Source organism: Amphiura filiformis, chromosome 12 (assembly GCF_039555335.1).
Source record: "Amphiura filiformis chromosome 12, Afil_fr2py, whole genome shotgun sequence".
Classification (NCBI taxonomy): Eukaryota; Metazoa; Echinodermata; class Ophiuroidea; order Amphilepidida; family Amphiuridae; genus Amphiura; species Amphiura filiformis.
The window spans coordinates 55,039,110-55,060,399 of record NC_092639.1 but is presented as its reverse complement, the minus strand read 5'-3'; the positions used below and the strand labels follow the sequence as shown (position 1 = coordinate 55,060,399).

At 36.8% G+C, this 21,290-nt stretch overlaps 1 protein-coding gene across 9 annotated transcripts in view; it reads left to right on the top strand.

Moving 5' to 3' along the window:
* LOC140166437 (uncharacterized) overlaps positions 1-13,661 on the top strand; it is a 62,278-nt gene extending 48,617 nt beyond the window's left edge. For 7 of the 9 annotated variants that reach the window (XM_072189909.1, XM_072189904.1, XM_072189901.1 and 4 more), the window contains 2 exons: positions 4,481-4,591; positions 10,298-13,661. In XM_072189909.1, coding sequence (XP_072046010.1) covers positions 4,481-4,591; positions 10,298-10,528 — 342 coding nt within the window. In that variant the 3' untranslated portion in view covers positions 10,529-13,661. The remainder of the gene's footprint in view (positions 1-4,480; positions 4,592-10,297) is intronic. The other 2 variants (XM_072189903.1, XM_072189908.1) reach the window with 2 other exon arrangements.
* Positions 13,662-21,290: the final 7,629 nt, after the last annotated feature.

The window sequence follows — 21,290 nt, the reverse complement described above, 5'->3', positions numbered from 1 at the left end:
CATGTACGTAAACAATTTTTACAAATTGTAGAAATAGCCACAAGTGTTGCAATTTATGCAATTTATAAAAGCAATGAGGACAATATCTGAGTTGCTTCCAGTAAGCGCTATTTGTGCAATTTGTGCAATTGGTGGAAAGAAAATTTAAGGAAGAATGATACGTCCGAGGATGTTTATAAGCAAAAAAATCCGTCAACCACCCTAACTACGGTTACACTCAACTTTTCCGGGCTCGCGCTCATCATTTCTTTCGAGAACCGCTTCCATATCATAATTATCATCATCATATTCATCATTATCGGAGTCATCATCATCCTAGGCATCATGTCGGAGTCATCATCATCCTAGGCGTCATCATTATAGTCAAAAGCTGCGTCGGTAGTGTGATGATATTATATCCAATTCATCATCCGAGTCATACTGAATCTGAGGCATCGCCGTAGCGCTGTCCCATTGCTTTTGAGAACCGCCTTATTACAAACCGAGAAAATTTAAGGAAGAATGATACGTACGAGGATGTTTAGAAAGAAAAAACAAGTCCGAAAACCGCCCTAACACTAACACTAAACTTTTCGGGGCTGTCATAATCATCATCATCATCATCATCATCATCATCATCCTCATTATCATTATCATCATCATCGTCGTCAACATCATCATCATCATCAGTATCATCATCATATTCATCATTATCGGAGTCATCATCCTAGGCATCATATCGGAGTCATCGTCGAAAACCGCCCTACACTAAACTTTTCGGGGCTGCCTTAATCATCATCATCATCATAATCATTATCATCATCATCGTCGTCAACATCATTATCATCATCATCATCATCATCATCATCATCATCATCATCATCATCATCATCATTATCATCATCATCGTCGTCAACATCATTATCATCATCATACGCAGGATTTCATTTAGGGGGTGCTGATTTTGAAACTGGATTTTTTTGCAAGGGGGGGTTGCATAAATTGCACAAATTGCTGACGGCTAGAATGGACTTGGCGATCAATGTCATAATTGCTTATATAGTCGGCACCTTAAAGCCCTTACCACCAATTGCACAAATTGCACAAATAGCAATCATTGGAAGCAACGAGGATATGAGAAAAATAATCTAAGTTCAAAATTGCTTAAATTGCACAAATTGCTGACGGCTAGAAGGGACTTGGCGATCAATGTCATAATTGCTTATATAGTCGGCACCTTAAAGCCCTTTCCACCAATTGCACAAATTGCACAAATAGCGATCATTGGAAGCAACTAGGATATGAGAAAAATAATCTAAGTTCAAAATTGCTTAAATTGCACAAATTGCTGACGGCTAGAAGGGACTTGGCGATCAATGTCATAATTGCTTATATAGGCGGCACCTTAAAGCCCTTTCCACCAATTGCACAAATTGCACAAATAGCGATCATTGGAAGCAACTAGGATATGAGAAAAGTAATCTAAGTTCAAAATTGCATAAATTGCACAAATTGCTGACGGCTAGAAGGCACTTGGCGATCAATGTCATAATTGCTTATATAGTCGGCACCTTAAAGCCCTTTCCACCAATTGCACAAATTGCACAAATAGCGATCATTGGAAGCAACTAGGATATGAGAAAAATAATTTAAGTTCAAAATTGCTTATATGGCCAGTACGTTAAAGCCCTTTGAACCCTTGTCTTTTGCATTTACTTCTAGCTATTTGTGCTATTTGTACAATTTATATATGTGGCGAAATGTAAAATTTCCCTATACCTTAAGTATAGGAAATTTACTAAAACAACCAATCCTGCGCCTTTCTCCCCCTGTCCAAATACTTGTTTTGGCCGGCACCAACTCATATTTTGGCCGATTTGGATGAAAATGGTGTCAAAATGCTCAGGAGATCATACTGCATCAAATAAGCCTGTTCCCTAAGAAATTTGAAGCATCAGGATTCCTTAACCCACTACTATTATTAGGCCTATTGTGTAAAAATTTAGTTTTAAAAATGGAAAATTTGGAAAATTGTTTTTTGGTGCATCATTTTTACACTATTATTGCCTTAAACAATAAACAAAGAATGCCCGAAGTGAATTTGCAAAATTTAAAATGTTACACGGGTCCACTGACACTTCGATATAAGACTTCAGACTCGTAATTTCAGGTAAAGCATGCATGGATTGATATGTTAAAGTCAGGAATAGACCTAAGTCCGTCTTAAATACTGACTTTGGTGACAAAATATCACAGGCCCTGCATATGGACTGGCCGGCAGTAATTTTCACAGGCTTTTGGGCCAAGGAACCACATTTAAGCACTGCCTATAATAATAACTGGCCTATACTTAGGCTTACTACTATCCTGGGCCTACTCAATAACATACAATTTAACCTTTTCCATGTTTTCTCTTCTTTTTTCTTTCTTGTCAATCACTAAAACTGATAGGAATTTGATATTGCGTCCTCTACCCTTCAGAAAGTGCCCCCTTCAATACTACTTACATGCATAGGCCTACTAAATTACGTGCAATTTAACTTTTTTTCTTCTCTTCTCTCTTCAATTTTTCTCACTTTCTTTTCTTTTTTCTCTCTTTCCCCCCTTTTTCTACTTGTCAGTCACTAAAGTACTGGGGAGAATATGATATTGCGTCCCACACCCTTCAGAAAGTGCCCCCCCATGATCGATGCACATGTTCGCCATAGGCCTACATCCGCACAAGCGCCTGCGAAACCTTGCAAACACCTGCGATATATAAACGAAAGAATAACGAACAAGCCAGGGTATATATACAGAACAGTACGAACACACATCGGACAACTTCCGAACATGTGTATTCGGCACACTCCGTTTCAAGTTTTGTGCATGCATAAAACTTGAAACGTATTGTCGACGGACTAAACAAACATCACCTAACACAAAACGCATTTGGCGGATAATAGCAGGACATATGAAGAACATAAAACGAACATTGATGAACACTAACAGATTTGCTAAAATACCATCCGTTTCTTATACGGAAGACCGATCCGGTGTAATGTGACACTAAGACGGTCTGGGTCAACGTACATCACCGAATGCAAAAATATGCTATCCGGTGGCGAAATCACCAGTTCGGAAGAATATTTGGGGTGAAGGCCTCACAGGAGCGTATTTACCAGCGAACACGGGCTGAGTGCAGCGAACAAAAACGAACATGAGCGAAAGGAGAGCGAACAAACTCCGGAAATATGCAGCACCATACGAACACACATCGGATAAATACCGAACATGTGTATTCGGTACACTCCGTTCAAGTTTTGTGCATGCACAAAACTTGCCGACGGACTTAACGAACATCACCTAACACGAAAGCGCATTTGGCGGATGATAGCAGGACATAAAAAGAACATAAAGCGATCATTAACAACAACGGATTTACTAAAATACCATCCGTTTCTTGTACAGAAGCCCTTTTCAGTGTAGTGTGACAGGCGCATTATGCTAAGTTGGAAGCAAAGGTGGCTTTAGGAGATGTGGTTGGAGGGCAATGTCATATCTGTGAATTTGGCCTGGAATTTTGAGATTAGGTGAAATTTGTTGAATCAAAATTGAATAACTTTAATAACATTTGAAGTTCTTTGGAACTCTGTAGTTGTACGTAAGTGTTAACAATGAAAATTTTTGTTATGTGTATTTATGTTGTATTGATTTGTAAAGGGGCACATAATTTCTCAGGTTCTTAACCCCAATTGATGCATCACAACCATCATGTGTTTTGCTTACTTTTATGTTATTTGATGGGAATGAAGTTAGTATCTGTCTTACTAAGTTACTGTAGTAGCAGCATTAGCACAGTGTCAATTTCTAATTTCTAATTTGCCATCTGAATTGTGCATGGGTGTTGGGGTGGAGTTTATGGGGTGTGTGGGGTGTGTGAATAGGGGTGTATCTTTGCTATAGTTTGTTTTTATGTTGTCTTGTACACAGCTAAATTTTTGTTACACAGGTGTGTTTGATGGCATGCACAACATCCATTGTCTTAGACACCCTCCTGTATAATTTGTCATATAAAGGAACATGATAATTATGTAAATGTGGTGAAACTGTATATCATTAACTGTTGGCATATGGGCTACTCCAGTTGAAGTCTATACTCCCCCTATTGAAGACCTAACATTTATCTCCCACACAGGGGGTGTAGATTTGTAATAAAGCCACCATTTAGATAACCCATTTGAAATTCATACTCTGTGTAGAAGAGTAAGATCATACGACTCATGTCTTCCGTAGAGGTATATGGACTTCAACTGTAATAATAAGAAAAGTAAACCTTTTGCCTGCATCATTAACATTCCTAATTATCTCAGTACTAAAATAGCTTCTAAATATATAACCCTAGATGAAACAACTAATATATTTTTATCCAATTTCCTCTTTTGTATCGCTTTGTTTGTTTGTGGTGCATACTCCCCGTTACCTCCACTGATTGTGTTGTATTTGCAACTGGGCATGTTAGTATCAGCAACAGCAGCAGCAGCAAATGCAGCAATGGCAACAGATGCAATATATGCAGCAACAGCAGCAGCAATACCAGCAACAGCAGCACCAGGTTATCACTAATATGGCTGTAAATTAATCATTCATTTTCTGGCATTCCATTATAATTACTTAGAATTGCACACTATACTGGTGATGTTATATTTGGTCTTGACACACTTTTCCATATTTTCATATTTCACACGATACACATTTTAGTGTTTCTAGTGGTGTTGCTGGTTTTGGGTTTCCCCCTGTTTAGGTTTTGCTTTGATCTTTTTTTGGTTGATCTGTCTGAAGACATTTAACCATTATTTCGTCGGCCGTATCACATACTGACGTATTCGACATTTTAAACATTTTTGAGAAAATTGGTATATTAGTTTGTTATGTTCTAATCTATATATTCACCAAAAACCATGCCTCAAAGTGGCTTAATTAATTAGTAAGATATTAATTAATTTAATTATGTCGTATTTACAAAACCTTGAAATGTCCGCATCACATAACGACGTATTTGCCGATCACCTATACTGCGCAAGCCCAGTATATCGTATCTGCAATTTGAAGAATTTGCCGTTTCACATACGGACGTATTTGGGCAACGTGGTTGCGCGACTCCGTCATTTCACGGCAAAATTGCTGTTTTGCCCTTTTCACATACTGGACGTATTTGCGCAACTGTTTCACATACTGGCGTATTTGCGCGACGTATTTGTCATTTGAGCGGTGAAATTGACATTAGTCCTTTTCACATAGTGACGTATTTTATTTAATATTAATTTTTTGCAGAATGAGTTATGCTCTGATAGTGATAAGTGAATTATATTGAAAATATGGTATATTTGCATTACTGTTAACCTGGTTTTAATCGACAATAATATTTTAATCAAGATTATAAGGCAAATGAAAATCGCTAAATTTTCAAGTTCGATTTTCTCGAAATGCGTATTTTGCAAATACGTCAGTATGTGATGCGGCCGACGATTTGTTTGTGGTGTATTTGGGATCTTTTTGGTCCATCATGGTTTGTCAACGAAGCACAATGACTTATTATAATAAATAATAAAGCGCCCTCAGAGGACGGGTACACTTGACATTGACAAGGGGGTATCATCTGTGAACATGGACTTTCAAAATGCACCCTAAAACTTGTATAGCATTGTTCTGAAAACATACCCCTAAACAAGTATGGCCAAGTGTCATTTCTATACCATATAACCAAAAATCTTAAATGTCCTTTTCACTGTAAATCAATTATTTGAGACATAAATCCGTAATAATATAACTGGAAAGATGCTTAAACTCACTCACAAGATCAGAAAGTTTGCATAATTTCATACAACATTTTTCTCAAAGGACTCTTAACAGGTATGATTTACTGCAAGAAATAGGCCTACCCTTTTTCTCAATGTAACTTGTTTTAGAAACCCTGCGTATATACAGTGCTATGATGACCCGTTTTACATTACTTTTTTTTTGTTCACAAATGATACCCACCCATGGGTGCCCTCCGTATGTGACCCAACCTCTCTGTCGATGGTGTGCTGCCAAACAGTACGCTGCCAAACCCATAGGATACGCTACTAGTCATAGTAGACCAAATCAGGGGTGTGATTTATCTGGATTTTTCCAGATTTTTTGTGGCCAAAATTTATGCAATTTTATTGATTTTCAGACCATTTTAGGGGAATTTTGCCCAATTTCACACGGTTTTTCTGGATTTTTTACAATTTTCTGAATATTTCACAAGCTTTGAATCATACCCATGCCAAATCATTTCATAAAACCATTCCAAAAGATAGCACATAGTCAAATATAGTGCATAGTTAGATATCACCTGTACTGTTTGTTGGTTATGGTTAGTCAAATACCATATCAGTGGTATAAGTAATTCACTGATGCAATAAGTTATTATTGCCGATTTTCCTTTTTGTTTTTTTTTGGGTATCCATGTCAGCTGAAACGGCAAATTCATTTTTATTTTCCTTTTTTTTTTTAGTTTTTGGATGTAAAATCATGAAATTCTTAGACAAAAATGTACTTGACGAAAATGTACTTGATTCGATACTTGCATTGTTTAGTATAAAACAATTGATATTTGTAATTTAATTGTGTAAATCAACTACAATTTTATTTTGAATACTCAAAAATGACTTCTTAATTTAACATTAAAAAAATGCATTCCTCATTCATTTTGGAAATTGCCATGGGCATTTTTAGCCTAAAATTCTATAATAATGTGTTGTACCTTCTTATCTATGCCCGTGCAACGGGGCATAGATATTGTATTTGTTGTGTTTAGTTTTCTCCTCCGTCTTCTTCTCCTTCTCCGTAAGACCACTTCTTTGCACTCCCCTAGCTCAAGAACTAAAGTAGCTCTGGGGCCCATACTTGGTATAATGATGGCCCATGACCCCTAGAAATTTCCTGGGGTAGCCTCGACCCCAGAGGTCAAAGGTCATGGGCTACAGGGGGCAATATGTGTAAAATTTGAAGCATCTCTAGCTCAAGAACAATAGCGCCCTCAGGGTTCATACTTAGTATAATGATGGCCCATGACCCCTAGAAGTAACTTATGGTGGCCACGGCCCCAGAGGTCAAAGGTCACAGGCTACAGGACGCAATATGTGTAAATTTTTAAAACTGCTTTAGCTCAAGAACTATAGCGCCCTCAGGGTTCATGCTTGGTACAATGATGGCCCATGACCCTTAGATATTTTCTGCAGTAACATCAACCCCAGAGGTCAAAGGTCATGTGCTACAGTGAGCAATATGTGTAAAATTTCCGGATCTAGCTCAAGAACTATAGCGCCCTCAGGGATCATACTTTGTACAATGATGACCCATGACCCTAGATGTATTCTATATTAGCTGCATCCCCAGAGTTCAAAGTCTAAAGGCTTTAACAAGCAAACTAGGGTATTAGAGAGAGTGTGGTCCAGTCTGGTGGTGTTTTAGAGAGGGTGATGGTCTGATGGGGGTATAAAAGAGAGTGAAGGCTTGGTAGGGTATTAGAGAGAGTGTGGGCCAGTCCAGTGTTATGAGCATTACATGTATATCAAATGAAAGCTTAAAACAAGTGCTTTCACGTGGTGCTTACCAAGTTTTCGTTTGTGAATAGGGGAAGGGGGTTAGGTGTGGTCACGGGCATAGATATTCGTGTTTGGTAAAACACATTACTGTGGCATCTAGTTGCTTATTGGGCTTTTTTGTTTTTATACATGTGTTGGTGGTAAACAGATGACAGTAAATGCATAGATTTGCAAACTAATGAACGTGCTTTAAATATAAAAATGTTGTTTGACCAGCTGATTTCAGAAGGAGCAAATTAATATTCAACTGTTGCAAGAAATTTGGAGGCTTTAGTTTTTGTTTTTGTTTTTTGTTTACAAATGTGACTTGGTCTGATCTAATCACTGTAATGTTGCCAAGAATGAAATTTACATAATATGCTAAAATAATGTGGCAAGACAAACAGAAAAAGTCATAAAAACGTTATACCTTTGTTCTGAATATATTAAACTCATTAATTATTTTTAGGACTGGCATTATATAAAAACAATTGCATGTTTGAGATATATAGCATTGTATTGGGTTGTTCCAGTTGAAATCCATATGCCCACTATGACCTTACCTCCATACAGGGAGTGTAGATTTCAAATGGAGTCACCCATTCAGGTAACCCTATTTGAAAGTCACACTCTCTGTGTGGGATATTAAGGTCATGTCTTCCATAGGGGGTGTATGGATTTCAACTGTATATTGGAGTGGATGAATCAGACCAGATCAGAATGATTGTTTTCTCTCAGTTCTATTTCATTTAATTTTTCCTCTTATGTTTAATTCATTGTAATTTTCTTCCCATGCATGAGTTAACATCAACATGTTCAACTATCATCATTATGACTTGCATGTACTGGACAGGTCAAGTTGTCACCTTTTTATCCAAAAACTTTGTAGAAAAGTTTGATTTAACATAATCGCAATGGAAATTATTATTTTTTTCTTATTTGGCATGTTTATATGCGACTTATTCTTGCTGTGATAAGAGACACAAACTCAAGTCTTTGCAGGCATCTTTGTGATTTACACTGCTGATGTTATGATCAAAAAGTCATAACATTCCTAACTTGTGGATCCTGGGTTTCTATTCTGACAGTCAGTTTGACTGAAATCACTTTCCACAATACAATATGCGCGGTGCTAACAGTGCATCAGTTGGAACCACACGCTTAAATAGAGTGTATAGTTCCCGTTTGGATGCGAAAATTACGCTACAGGTTCTAGGATACGCAATGACAGGGTCATTTTAGTCAAACTGGCTACTAGTACAGAAACCCAGGAATCTCTAATCAAAACTCCCCTCTTGGTCAACATATTGCTATAGCTAGACCCTCGATATAAATGGCGACAACTGTCTAGTCCAAAGGTTCCCTAGGCCGAAGGCTCCTTAGTCCGAAGGTTCGCTAGTCCGAACACATAATTTACCATTCACTAGTCCGAATTCTAAATGTATACTTTGGTCCAAAGAATGATCATAGCCATTACATTTTTGTATGTTAAAAGTTCTCCACTGCATGTTGGATGCTTTTGTATATGTTTGAGCATAGGGTGTGTATTTTACAGTGGCTATAGGAAATCTAAATAAACTATTTATATGTATATGATATTGTTTAAATATTTAATAATGGTGTACAAGCTCTATTGTAAGTGAAGCTGAAGATATGCCATATTAAACCATATTAGCATCCCTTCCTGTATAGTCTATTCCATTTAAAGTCCACACTCCTCTTGTAGAAGAGTTTGGAAATATCTTCCACGGCGGGAGTATGTTTTCAAATGGAATTAGCTAGGGTTAAGTATTTTCAAACCCATACTGTATGTGGCTTTACTTTCACAACTGGAGTATTTCAAATGGAAGTTAACCAATTTAGTTGTGTTACCTTGTATACACCCATTGATAACCACCTCATTTATGTCCACAACACACTCATTGTCAGTGGATCAATGTATTGGGCTATTCCAGTTCTCATACACTGTATGAAAGATGCAACCTTAATCATCCACACAGGAAGTGTGAATTTCAAATGAGGTTACCTGACTGAATGGGCAACTCCATTTGAAATCTACATCCCCAGTGTGGGATATTAAGGGCATGCCTTCCATTGGGGGTGTATGGATATCAACTGGAATGACACATTTTCAAGGTTACTTTAACTTGCAAGTCAAAAGTTTACAAGACATTTAGATTGCTTTGATGTACCCACTGTAAAGCAGTCAATCCGGTGAATAATTTCTTTATTCCTACATGCCTGTAATGTTCTGATCAATATCTGACTGTTTTGTTCAATGTTTTAATCTAAAAGTCCAATCATGACATCTTTTTGGGTTGATCAAGTCTGTACTTATTGATATCAAATGTCTTGAATTCAATGACTTGCTGAGTGAGGTGGTACATGTTTCATTTTCTTTTGCTCAATGAAAAATCATGTTCTACATTGAGTTTTATAACTCTTTATTTCAATACCTGTACTACATATACTTCATGTCACCATGAGAATGTTAGTGATGTCAATGTTTTAGGTTGTGCACTTTTCTCGGAATCGCAGATTATTGCGCTTGCTGGTATAGGCGGTACAATTGTAACACTCTCTCATGTACACCGACACATTTTTACATCACTACCAATCTGAAGGTAACAAGCAGTATAGTGTTCATGTTATATTGTGATAACACAGAATGAATTTCACTAACAGAAAAACTCTTTTTTCTCATGTATTGTTATATCTTGTAGATTCAGCAACAGATGAAAAGTCTTCAAGTGGGTCACACAGGCATTACCCAACCAATGTCACGCATCAGTAGTTGCCCTGGCAATCTCATGCAGATGCCCATGCAGCAGCAGGCTGCAGCAGCCGGTGTTCCAGTTGCTGGGGGCAACAGTGCAGGAGGAGGCGGTGGTGGTATGGGTTGGGGAATGAGCGGAGGATCAGGACAGACACTCAGTACAAACCTGTGGAAATGACAAGACAGCCAATAGCTGAGTGATTGGTAATTGTGGACAGGATTGTGTGTCTGTAGTGTGATAAATAGGTAAACAAATGGACCAGCTGTACCAACAATGCTACTTATTGTTGGGTGGAATGCAAGAAAGATGTAATATATGCAGTATAGCCACTATTTGTTACACACATAAACTCATATGTTGTTAATCCATTATAAACTCTGGAGTACCTCCATAGGTACCCACTGTGAAACTCTGGAGTACCTTCATTATTTTCCATCACTGCGTAACTGTATGCTATACCAGAATGAGCTTTGTCATAGTTATGGGTACATCTGTGTTTAAGGCACAGTCATCATCAGTGGCTAGATGGTAGTCTAAAGGGAAGAGAACACGAAGTGTGACTTCAAGCTCAAAGGTTACTATGGAGACAGCTAGGAGTGAAGCTGTGTAACTTTCTATTTTTAAAGTACCACCATAGAGGAGTGTGTAAGTGTTGGATATGCTACACTTTTTAAATTGAACTTGAATTGAGCTAAAGTGGATGATGTCGCATCCCGGTCACCCTTAATTCCGTACTGAAAAGCTTTATCCAATGACTATGCATTCTCCAAAGGTTGCACTGTCAAAGAGGCCCATTAGCTGTCACAATGAGCAATTCCAGTTGAAATCCATACACCCCCTATGGAAGACATGACCTTAATTCCCCACACATGGAGTGGAGGTTTCAAATGGGGTTACCTGAATAGGTGACTACATATAAAATCTACATCCCTGTGTGGAAGTTTAAGGTCATGTCTCTCGTGGGGGTGTATGGATTTCACTTGGAATAGCCCAATGCAGAGGGTGGTAACTCTTGAAAGAATACATTGTGGTATATTTGTACATTTGTCGCCTCTGAACAAAAGACAAAACCTAGCAGCTATTATAGCCATAATGTACGATCTTATGATATGAAATTGGTTCCTTTTTTTTCAAACCTGATTTTATACCTAAATGGAATCAGGCAAATTTGTCAGGTTAACAGAGCAAGTTGACATGTCGAATTCAGAAATTAAGTCCCCCATAGAACACCATGTTAAACAGTAAAAATAGCCAGCAGTGTTTCTTTCACTTTACCATGTTATTTAGGCTTAACATGGACATAAATCTGTCCTGACAGTTATCATCATACTAATTATAGAGAGTTTGTCTGTTTGTTCGGTGCCACGTGTGTAATGCACACTACGGAGCGTGCGTAATGCACATTACGTCAGCGCGCACGTAAATGGTGCAGGGCCACGCACTTACGTACTAGAGACCTTAGCAGAAGAAAAAGATGAAAAGAGGAACAAGTGGCAAAACTGTATGATTTAAATTGCCATAGTATTAGGTCTCCTGTTCAGTTATTCTTCCTGTTTTAGTGATGACTCCTGTCCGCGCGGGTATCCCGCTAGTTGTAACTAATATTATTTCAGCATTTTAAGTAAAGAACATAATTTTAATTTGTATGAAATCGTACATTCTGGCATTAATACATTATGCTTCTTGCAGTCAGCCAACATAAAAGTGCCCACCCCCTTTATCAGATATTAGCATTAGGCCTAAAAGATACCCAACATATGTTCATATGTATATAGACATACATCTTGGTTTATGTGTCATAAATGATGAGACGCTGAGCAATACCCATGATAATTGCATGTAATAATTGCATAAAACGCTGCAAATCCCTAGCCATTTGTGTATTATATACATGTACATGCCCGTTTATATGGTTCTTGTACTCAGTGTTATAAACTGGTCCTTTTCAAACTGTTGTTGGGTACTTTTTAGTGTATCATTCATATGATATTAATAGGTGTGCTTCATACTTGTATGCCTGTTAAGAACCTGTTTTGGGTTCATTAAGCATAATTATGAAAAACAAAATACCAAATTCTGTACTATAAGATGTGAGCAAGAGGTATATATAGAAAATGTGTGATTTTGTTAGTTTCCTTGTTTGTGTGATTCAAGAGTCGGCGTGCCAAAGTTTGACACACAGCAACTTATTCAGTTGTTATATGTGTTATTATTTTTTTCAAACTTGCTCTTGTGCCTCAAAATATATATGGATTTCAAATAACACATGCTATTCTTATGAACTGTAATGATGGCGGTGTTACCTTCAGGCTGTATCATGAACTCTCTACTGAGATGTACTGTCTGGGGAGGCAAGTTGTCCCATTAGCTTGAAATACCGGGACAAAATTGTAATGTGCATCTTCCTTTGGCCTGGTTTTAGGAAACAATTTTCCTCATTTTGGTCCATTTTAGCATTAAATGTGCAAATGTTCCCTCGCATTTGTCTCATTTTAGTACCAGGTCAGCGGGACAATTTGAATCCCCCACCCTGCCTCAGTGGCCTCTGTACGTCATTGATCCCCTACAGAGTACACCAGGGGGGCCAACCTGGGGGCCACATGCGGTCCTCGATGATGACCAATGTGGCCCAGGGGGTGGCCAATCTATGGGCCACATGTGGTTCTCAATGATGACCAATGTGGCCCATGATGCTAAATTGTTGCCCACCCTGTAGTGCACTAAGCTCACAGGAAACCAATGAAAATGTAAATACATTAGGTGACTTATTCCACTGTTGTATACGTTCCCAACTTCCTTTGAAGTTACAGATATTAATATATACAATGTATGTAGACTATGTTTGACATACCAACATTTTGGTGACTTTTTTTATAATAGAATTCTGGTGATGACTGTATGTACTAGAGGGTAGCTATGCATGTATTGTCAAGAGCAAGCAACTAAAAATGCACATGTGATTTATTTGAGTCATGTGATTTCTTAATATTTGACTGTGTTCTAAAATGTACATGTTAATGACTATGCTTTGATCGGTACCAAATAGACGGGAATTGCTAGGCTTTAAGTACTATGTTGAAAAGTAGATCCACTTTAACAGTGATGATATGACATAATGTGTTCTGTATTTTGTGTGTAACAAAGGCAGGCGACGCATAGGGCATTAATTCATACATCTGGTATCTTACTATGAAAATTCTCCAAATGCATGAAAATTCTCCAAATCAAAAATAAAGATATAAATCTGTGATGTTATAAGGCCCGCCTATTAAGAACTGATCAAAGTATATGTCAATTGCTTGTCTACGCTTAACTATATTACAATTTTTAGTTAACAGGGGAAGATTACGGTTGATGTATTCAGCCATGTAAGCATGCAAATCCGAAGTTCACTCTACGGATAGCAGCATAATATCCTATGACGTCATCCGCACAACATATAACTAAACGTTGTAATTGATTGAAAATTAGTAATGAGATTTAGTTTTAATTTTAGAGTTTATTTGTGATTGTAACTATTATAACATTTTGTTTTGAAAAATGTATATTACTGGATCTCCAACCATTCCATTGAGTGTACTTGCATTGTATAGTTTTAACTTAACGTGGTGGGGTTTCTAGGGAATTGAATATAGGGATCTCCCATTTAATTCCACACCCCCTGTGGAAGATTTTGGAATTTTAACCAATTTCAACAATTTAAATAATTCCAGATCCAACCATTTTCATTCATAAAAAACTGGAAATGGTGTGGAAGATTTTGGAAGTTCAAACAAATTTAACTAGATTGTATAATTTTTAACAATTTTTAACTGGAACTTCAAATTAGCAAGTTTCCAGCTGGATTGAACATACGGGACTCAAATCTTCAACAGTGGGTGTGGATTTTAAATGGAATAATCCTTTGATGACAAGTTGTGACAGTGATAGAGAGTGAAATGGGTGGAATCAAATGTGCTCATTGGTTGGTGGATGTGTCTGGGGGTGGTAGGTGGGGTTTGGTAGATAGGTGTGTCAGGCATTAAGGTGGACGTCGAACAGAGTTGGATAAGCATATCAATGCAATATGATTTCATTCTCCCAAAGTGTTTTGTATGATATATTGCTACACAGATTATGTGTCGAAGATTTAGTATTGTGCTATAACTAGCATTTTATAACAAAAGGTAGTATGTGCTTGCATTCCTTTTGCTATAAAAGTGCACACTTGTAATATGATTTCTTAACTTTCCTCTGCACAGTTACATGTCCAGTCTGATGCATGCCTTATTGTCCCTAAAGTATACCCTGGTGCAGTATTGTGTGACTGGCATACAATTATTACTTTTGGTAGTCTGTGCGTATCAAAAATGATGTTAAGTGATATGGGACAGTACAGAAGTATTGCTAAACATGACATTTACAGTCAAGGCATATAAATAATATATTCAATGATATGGGCTATTCCAGTTAAAACCCATACACCCCCGATTGAAGACAAGGCCTTTATCTGAGTTATCTCCCACACAGGGGGTGTAGATTGTAAGTGGAGGCATCAATTCAGGTAACCCCATTTGAAATTCACACTCCCTGTACTGTGTGGAAGATTAAGGTCATGTCTTCCATAGGAGGTGTATGGATTTCAACTAGAATAGGCCTATATGTGGTAGGATCTGATCTGATGCTGAATATGAAATGAAGATCTTGCCTATAAATGGACAGACATATGTTAGATTTGAAGCGATAGAACGGCACGATATATTGTATGTTTAAACAGTCAATACAGATGCTATGGAACAATGTTTAGTCAGTGTCATAGTGCATCTAATTCTAATCTAAAAGAAAAAGAAGTGAATGGTTCTGGTTTTGTTATTTCACATCTTGGTTTGAAAAGAAGCTTAGCTTAGAAGCTGTAAGAAGTTTGGTTGTGACATCATTAGTGCTTTTACTGGGTTGCACCGTACACACCCAAACATACTGTCTGTGTACACCTGTGTATGCACTTTGCAAGATTGGTACATGCGACCAGCAACCAGAGAAATATGCACCAGTATCGCTACCAAACTTGTTAACCCCTGTGAAATCAAACCTAGATAGTTTGGAAGTCTTTGTGAAATGGCCCACAGGTTTTGCTTCTGTACTGTATGGGACTGTGGACTAATTAACTTTGGTCATACCCATATGAAAAGTTGGTAGATCAGATCAATGTGTTTTGAGATAATTATGTCATTTTACTGTAAATTATGTTGCGATTATGTTCAAATAATCTTTTTATTGCACACCTAAAAGTGTATATTTGTATTGTCATATTTTGTTTATCCTTGTTTTTCTTTTAAGGGTGTTTGATTAAAAATAATTTTATTGCTTCTCTAAGCAATTATGTCAAAATACAAACTTTCTTTACAAATAACTTTCTGTTTTAATTAAAAATGGTTATAGTGACTTGGCGAAAATGGAAGATGTTGGACAAATTGGGTTTATATTACAGCCCTATTATGTATGTTCAACATTCACATTTGAGAATATATTATAGTCATGGCTTTTTATATATAAAAAATTGTAATATAATGTAATCCTATATTATGTAGCTAATACTATGAAAAAATTGTTTTTGTACATTGAAGGTAAAAACAAGCTCAATGTCTTAAATTGTGACCTGCCAGAAATGGGAGTGTAATGTCAGCATTTTCACGTTTTGAGATATTTCTGATATTAAACAGGCAAATTCTCAAAATAAGCTTTCCAATGATATATTAATACATGCCCTTGTGAGTAAGGTAGTAAAAATCATTTGGGAAATTCTTTGTTTTCTATTGTTTTTTGGGAGGTTCAATGGACCATATATCAAAATAAGCTCTGCTGATATTACAGCCCATTTGTGGGGGATGGTTACAATTACAAAATTAAATAATTGATAATAATAATTTTGAAATTATATCTAATTTTAAATAAGTGCATTTCTAGTTTCGTTAAAATATAAATTTTATAATGCACTTGAACATGCAAATTATTTTTTTCTGTTGACTTTCAAAAATAAATTTATCATTATCAAAAGAATCTTGAGATTTTTTTTCGCACAAAATGACAACAACATTATTGTGTATCTAGGTGTTTATATATGTATGTACATACAAAGATGTTTATAATTTTAAACCATGTTTTTTGTGCTTTTCAAAGCATAGCAGAACCTGATGTATATACATGCTTAATTTTTCCCAATATTTCCCATATTTTGGTGTTGATGTAACTAATAAACATGAGTGATGTGATCAAGCAATGGATGAAACTTGTAGAGCAAAGTTAAGTTTGCTATTTCTGTTAAATTAATGTCTAGTATAGAAGATTATGTAGTGGTGCTAAACATCAATACAAATACTAGTTTGTAGATTGAAGAGATACTGTACAACACTAAAATTTTTGCAGTACCATTCGACCTTTGCTTGGTCACATCACATGATATTATTACCAAGAAGGCTTGAACCAAATATATTATACATGTGTATATATAAATCTAATGTTTATTAGAGTACATATCAGTATATATACACCCTTCAGGTGATATTATATGTAAACTTGTTTACAGGTGATATAGTGTTTGTAAACTTGTTTAAAAAAAGACACTTGTACTTCTGCCTTACTTGTGTATGTGTGTAATGTAAACAAATCTAAACACAATGGGACATTAAGGATATTAGTTTTAACATAAATTTATCAAAGTTAATTGCATAGTGTAACCTCTTTAACATAAAATCTATGGGCCCTCAGGTTTCAGCCTATGTTATTGTGTACTTTTATCATACAAAAGCAATGCCAGGGACTTCAAAATCACTTTTTGTTATCAGTTTTTTTTGTGTTAACAGATTTTGTGTTAGAGAGGTTGGAATATCCCAAAGCATAATCCTGTTGGAGTTGCATGTAAGCAGCCAGGTCATAGGTGGTATTTGGAGAAACAGGGAGCAAAAAATACTAAGAAAATTGGCATTGTGAAAGGTCCTTTGCTTGCAACCAAGTATGACGTTTGAGCAATAGGACAACTGATTAATGTGTAAGATAATGATGATAACAACTGAATGTTAAAAACTGCCTGCTTTGGTCTGATTGGAGCAGATTGGGTATTCTAGTTGAAATCCATACACCCTATGGAATACATGGCCTTAATCAATCTTCTGACACAGGGAATGTGAATTTCAAATGAGGTTTCCTGAGGTGACTCCATTTGAAATCTACACCCCTTGTGTGTAAGGTCGTATCTTCTATGTTTGTGGGTGTATGGATGTTAACTGGAACAGCCCAATTAGCACCTGGGACTGCTGCACCCTGCAACAAGTATTAATAGTTTGCTGTACTATAAGTGAATATTAATGATAATTGATGAAACCAAATTCACTTCAGGTTGGACATAATGATACCGAATAATAAGTTTCTTACAGAAGAGAAGAAATTAACACTATATTGTGTTTGCACACCAATTCCAAAACATGCAAAGGGCGGCTGATTTTCCTTGAACATGCATGTCACAAAAATATAAGGAATCAAGAGTTTGCCTGTAAGGCAAAGCTGTCATATACATGTACATGATGCAAGCAGTCATGTTTAATTTTCAGTTTAAACATGATATTGGTCATGTTGGTCATTGTTGTGCTCACATTTTGTCATAGAACTTACATAATCTGTTCCAATTTGCAAAAAATCTTGTAAACAATCTGATACCTATATCTATTTTGCTGACTGTATTTTGGTTATCATTTTCACCCAAGTTGAATATCACCGAGTTCCATCATGTATTAATTGTAATCTTGTAACACAAGTATTAGGTTTTGGTTGAAAGAAGTTAATAATTATTTTAAATTCTGCTTTACATAAAATGGCTTTAGTTACTTTTGTGGGAAAAACATTATAGATGTGTGTAAAAAACTGTGCATAAATAACAATGTGATATTGGTCTTGGTATAAATATGTATACTATTATAATAAATAATGACATCTGTGTAATTGAAGGAGTGTGTTCTGCATTATTTCAGGATGTGAGTTGTGTGTATTATACAAAAGTCGCATATATAGTAAGGGTATTCAAGACATCCCCAGTTACCGTATTTGACCTTCCCCATTCCTTTGTGTTAGTTTGCATAATTTTGGGTCCAAACTGAATCATAGATTCAAAACTTTTTTACAGCGCTTAGCATGTTTTTTAATTAGAGAATAAACGATAGGAAATTTTATTTTGACTATCCTCTACCGTGTGATAGACGACAGGCAGGTCCAATATTTTGAGTAGTGGATGCTGGACGGTCGTCTATCATAGGTAGAGGATAGTCAAAATAAAAATTCCTATTGTTTATTCTCATTCTTAGTCAGTTAAATATTATTTTAATAACTGTAAACTATTTTTAAAGCAAAAATTAAGTTACCGTCATAAAACTCCCTTTTTCTAAAATGAGCGAAACTTTTGTTGCGGCGTACTGCTAGCGCTGCGTCTCACGCATACAACGCGATACATACGCGCACTTCTACATGCACGTTACGCGTTATCAACACTCGTGATGACGGGGGTCATCTACGGCCTGATAGAAGACACCCGAAATCATGCGATTGTCCAATCAGATGATGTGTCTAAATAATAGACCACTCCCACTGACTAAGAATTTGATGTATTATCAGGGACAGATTTAAGCGGTGGCCCGGGGCCAGTGGATTTTGCATCGGGCCAGTAAGCTTTCAACAACGCTGGCCCGGCGGGCCACTAGATTTTTGAGCCTGATATAACACATTAGAGACAAGATATAATCAGTCTAGATGCTGAGCAGGCTTTGACGAGTAACCAAGTAGAAGTGATGGACATTTGTATCTTTATTTAATGTTTTTTCAGTATATATTCTTATTCTTGCGTTACTAGCAAGTTGGAAATATACGGCAGCTTTTTTCATCGATAGTAGGCCTACGTCCTACTTCCAATCTATTCCGTGCGCTATCTAATGATGATAGCGATACCACAACTAAAATACCAGGCTAAAATAGGCAGGACTACTGACTGAACCCGGGACTACACTCTCTCTACATTGAGTATATTCAGTAGGCCTACAAAACAAATTAAAATGTTAAGGTTTGCTTGACTTTAAGGGATCGGATAGCAATGTTTTCACATATTTTTGTGGGACCTGAGAGCACATCAGACATATCAAATTGCATTTTGAAAGCGAGGAGTGTCCTTCTGATATCATATAATTTTGAATTTTTTTTTAAATTCGCGACATACACATTTTATGACAAATGATTAAGAATTCATATAGATTTCCCCCCCCCCAAAAAAAAAACACACAAAAAAGTCTTTTTTTGCAGTAGAACATATTGAAAAAGCTGGGCCAGTAAATTTATTGCAGGGCCACTAGATTTGCCATTTCACTGGCCCGGAGGGCCAGTAGAAAACAGAAACCTAAGTCTGTCCCTGGTATTATGTAGCCAATTGTGGTATATTCTATTTATCACTGATACTCATAATTTGACAGGGCCAAAGCATGCCCCAGAGATGCATGTGCTGTTAATTATGCCCATATTTCACTGCATAGGTGGCAGAAGTGGGGCATGTGTCCCCCCTAAATTTTTCCATGATGAATTTTCCCCCCTAAAAATCCTAATAGAAGACAAAAAAAGCCCTGTGCATGTTCCTTTTTAGCCCAAAAAACAGTGTTTGGGGCTGAAATCGGTTAAAATTGCACAATTTTGTGCACTGGCCTATCAATTAGCAAAATTCACTTCACTTGGGTCTAATAATCTGCACACAAATGTCCAAGTAACATCAAAACAAAATATGCTTGCCCACCCCTAAGTTTCAATGCTTTTGCCACCAGTTTCGTTGTGCTGCATGATTTGCCCATGCATAATACAGTGGCAACTCGTTAACACGAACCCTCTTAACGTGAAGTTCCTGATAACAAGAAGTATGTTTTACATTCCCAAGCATACATTTCACCTGTTATTAGAACTGGATAACGCGAACTCCTGATAACAAGAAGTAAAATTTGAATTCCACACAACTTCATGCTAATGAGTTTTCACTCTATCAACAGGAAGTTTTGCAAGCAAAATGCACAAAATCTGGGCTATTTCCCTTCAATTTGGATTCGGAGAGAGAGAGCCCTTTAAATTTCAAAAATTTCTGGGGCCCTAAAGCGGGCCCCGAGTCATACCCACACCATAAAGTATCTGCTCTGTGTTCACAATTTGCAAAACTTTTCTCTGTGATCTGCCCCTGTACCTAAAATTTGTCTTGTGTAAAATACACATCTACAATAGACCTTTTCAAATCGAAGTTTTCAGATCAAGTCAATCAACTTCCCGAACGCTTTGGTACCACTTCAGCATCGTGTGCAGTGTGCAGAGTTTCGGTACATTAACATACTACATTGAGGACTTGGTCTTTGCTGTGTCGTTTGTGGAATATGGAAGTACCGGTCTTCGCATGTATGTATGTGTGTTGCTATTAATACTCGCATGTACGCTCACGTATTACAGGTAATACTTGCACGCGATATATAGCACACACAAACGTCTTTATACATCAAAAGGTCTATTGTTTAGTGGTACCGACCTGTCACTGTAATGACTGAAAAGTATGAATTTTTAGCTAAAGATAATAACATTATGTTGGTTTCTTTTTTAGGACATGAAGGAGGATCAAAAACATTTCAGACCATAAAAAAGGGGATTAAAAAAATCCACCTTTTAGCCTGGGAGGGTCAAAATTTTGATGTCTGTGGTTCCACTGATTTTCAGCAATTTTATCCCTTTTACGAAGTATTTCAGTGCCTGCTCGATGCTCATTCAATGCACATCTGGTGAGATAAATCAGGAAAAGTCCTTAGATTTGCAAACACCAAATTTTACCTTTCAGTTACAAACATACATTAATTTCTTAGAAGGCGCAATATCCAGTATGATCAGGGCGCCATACAAAATACAACAA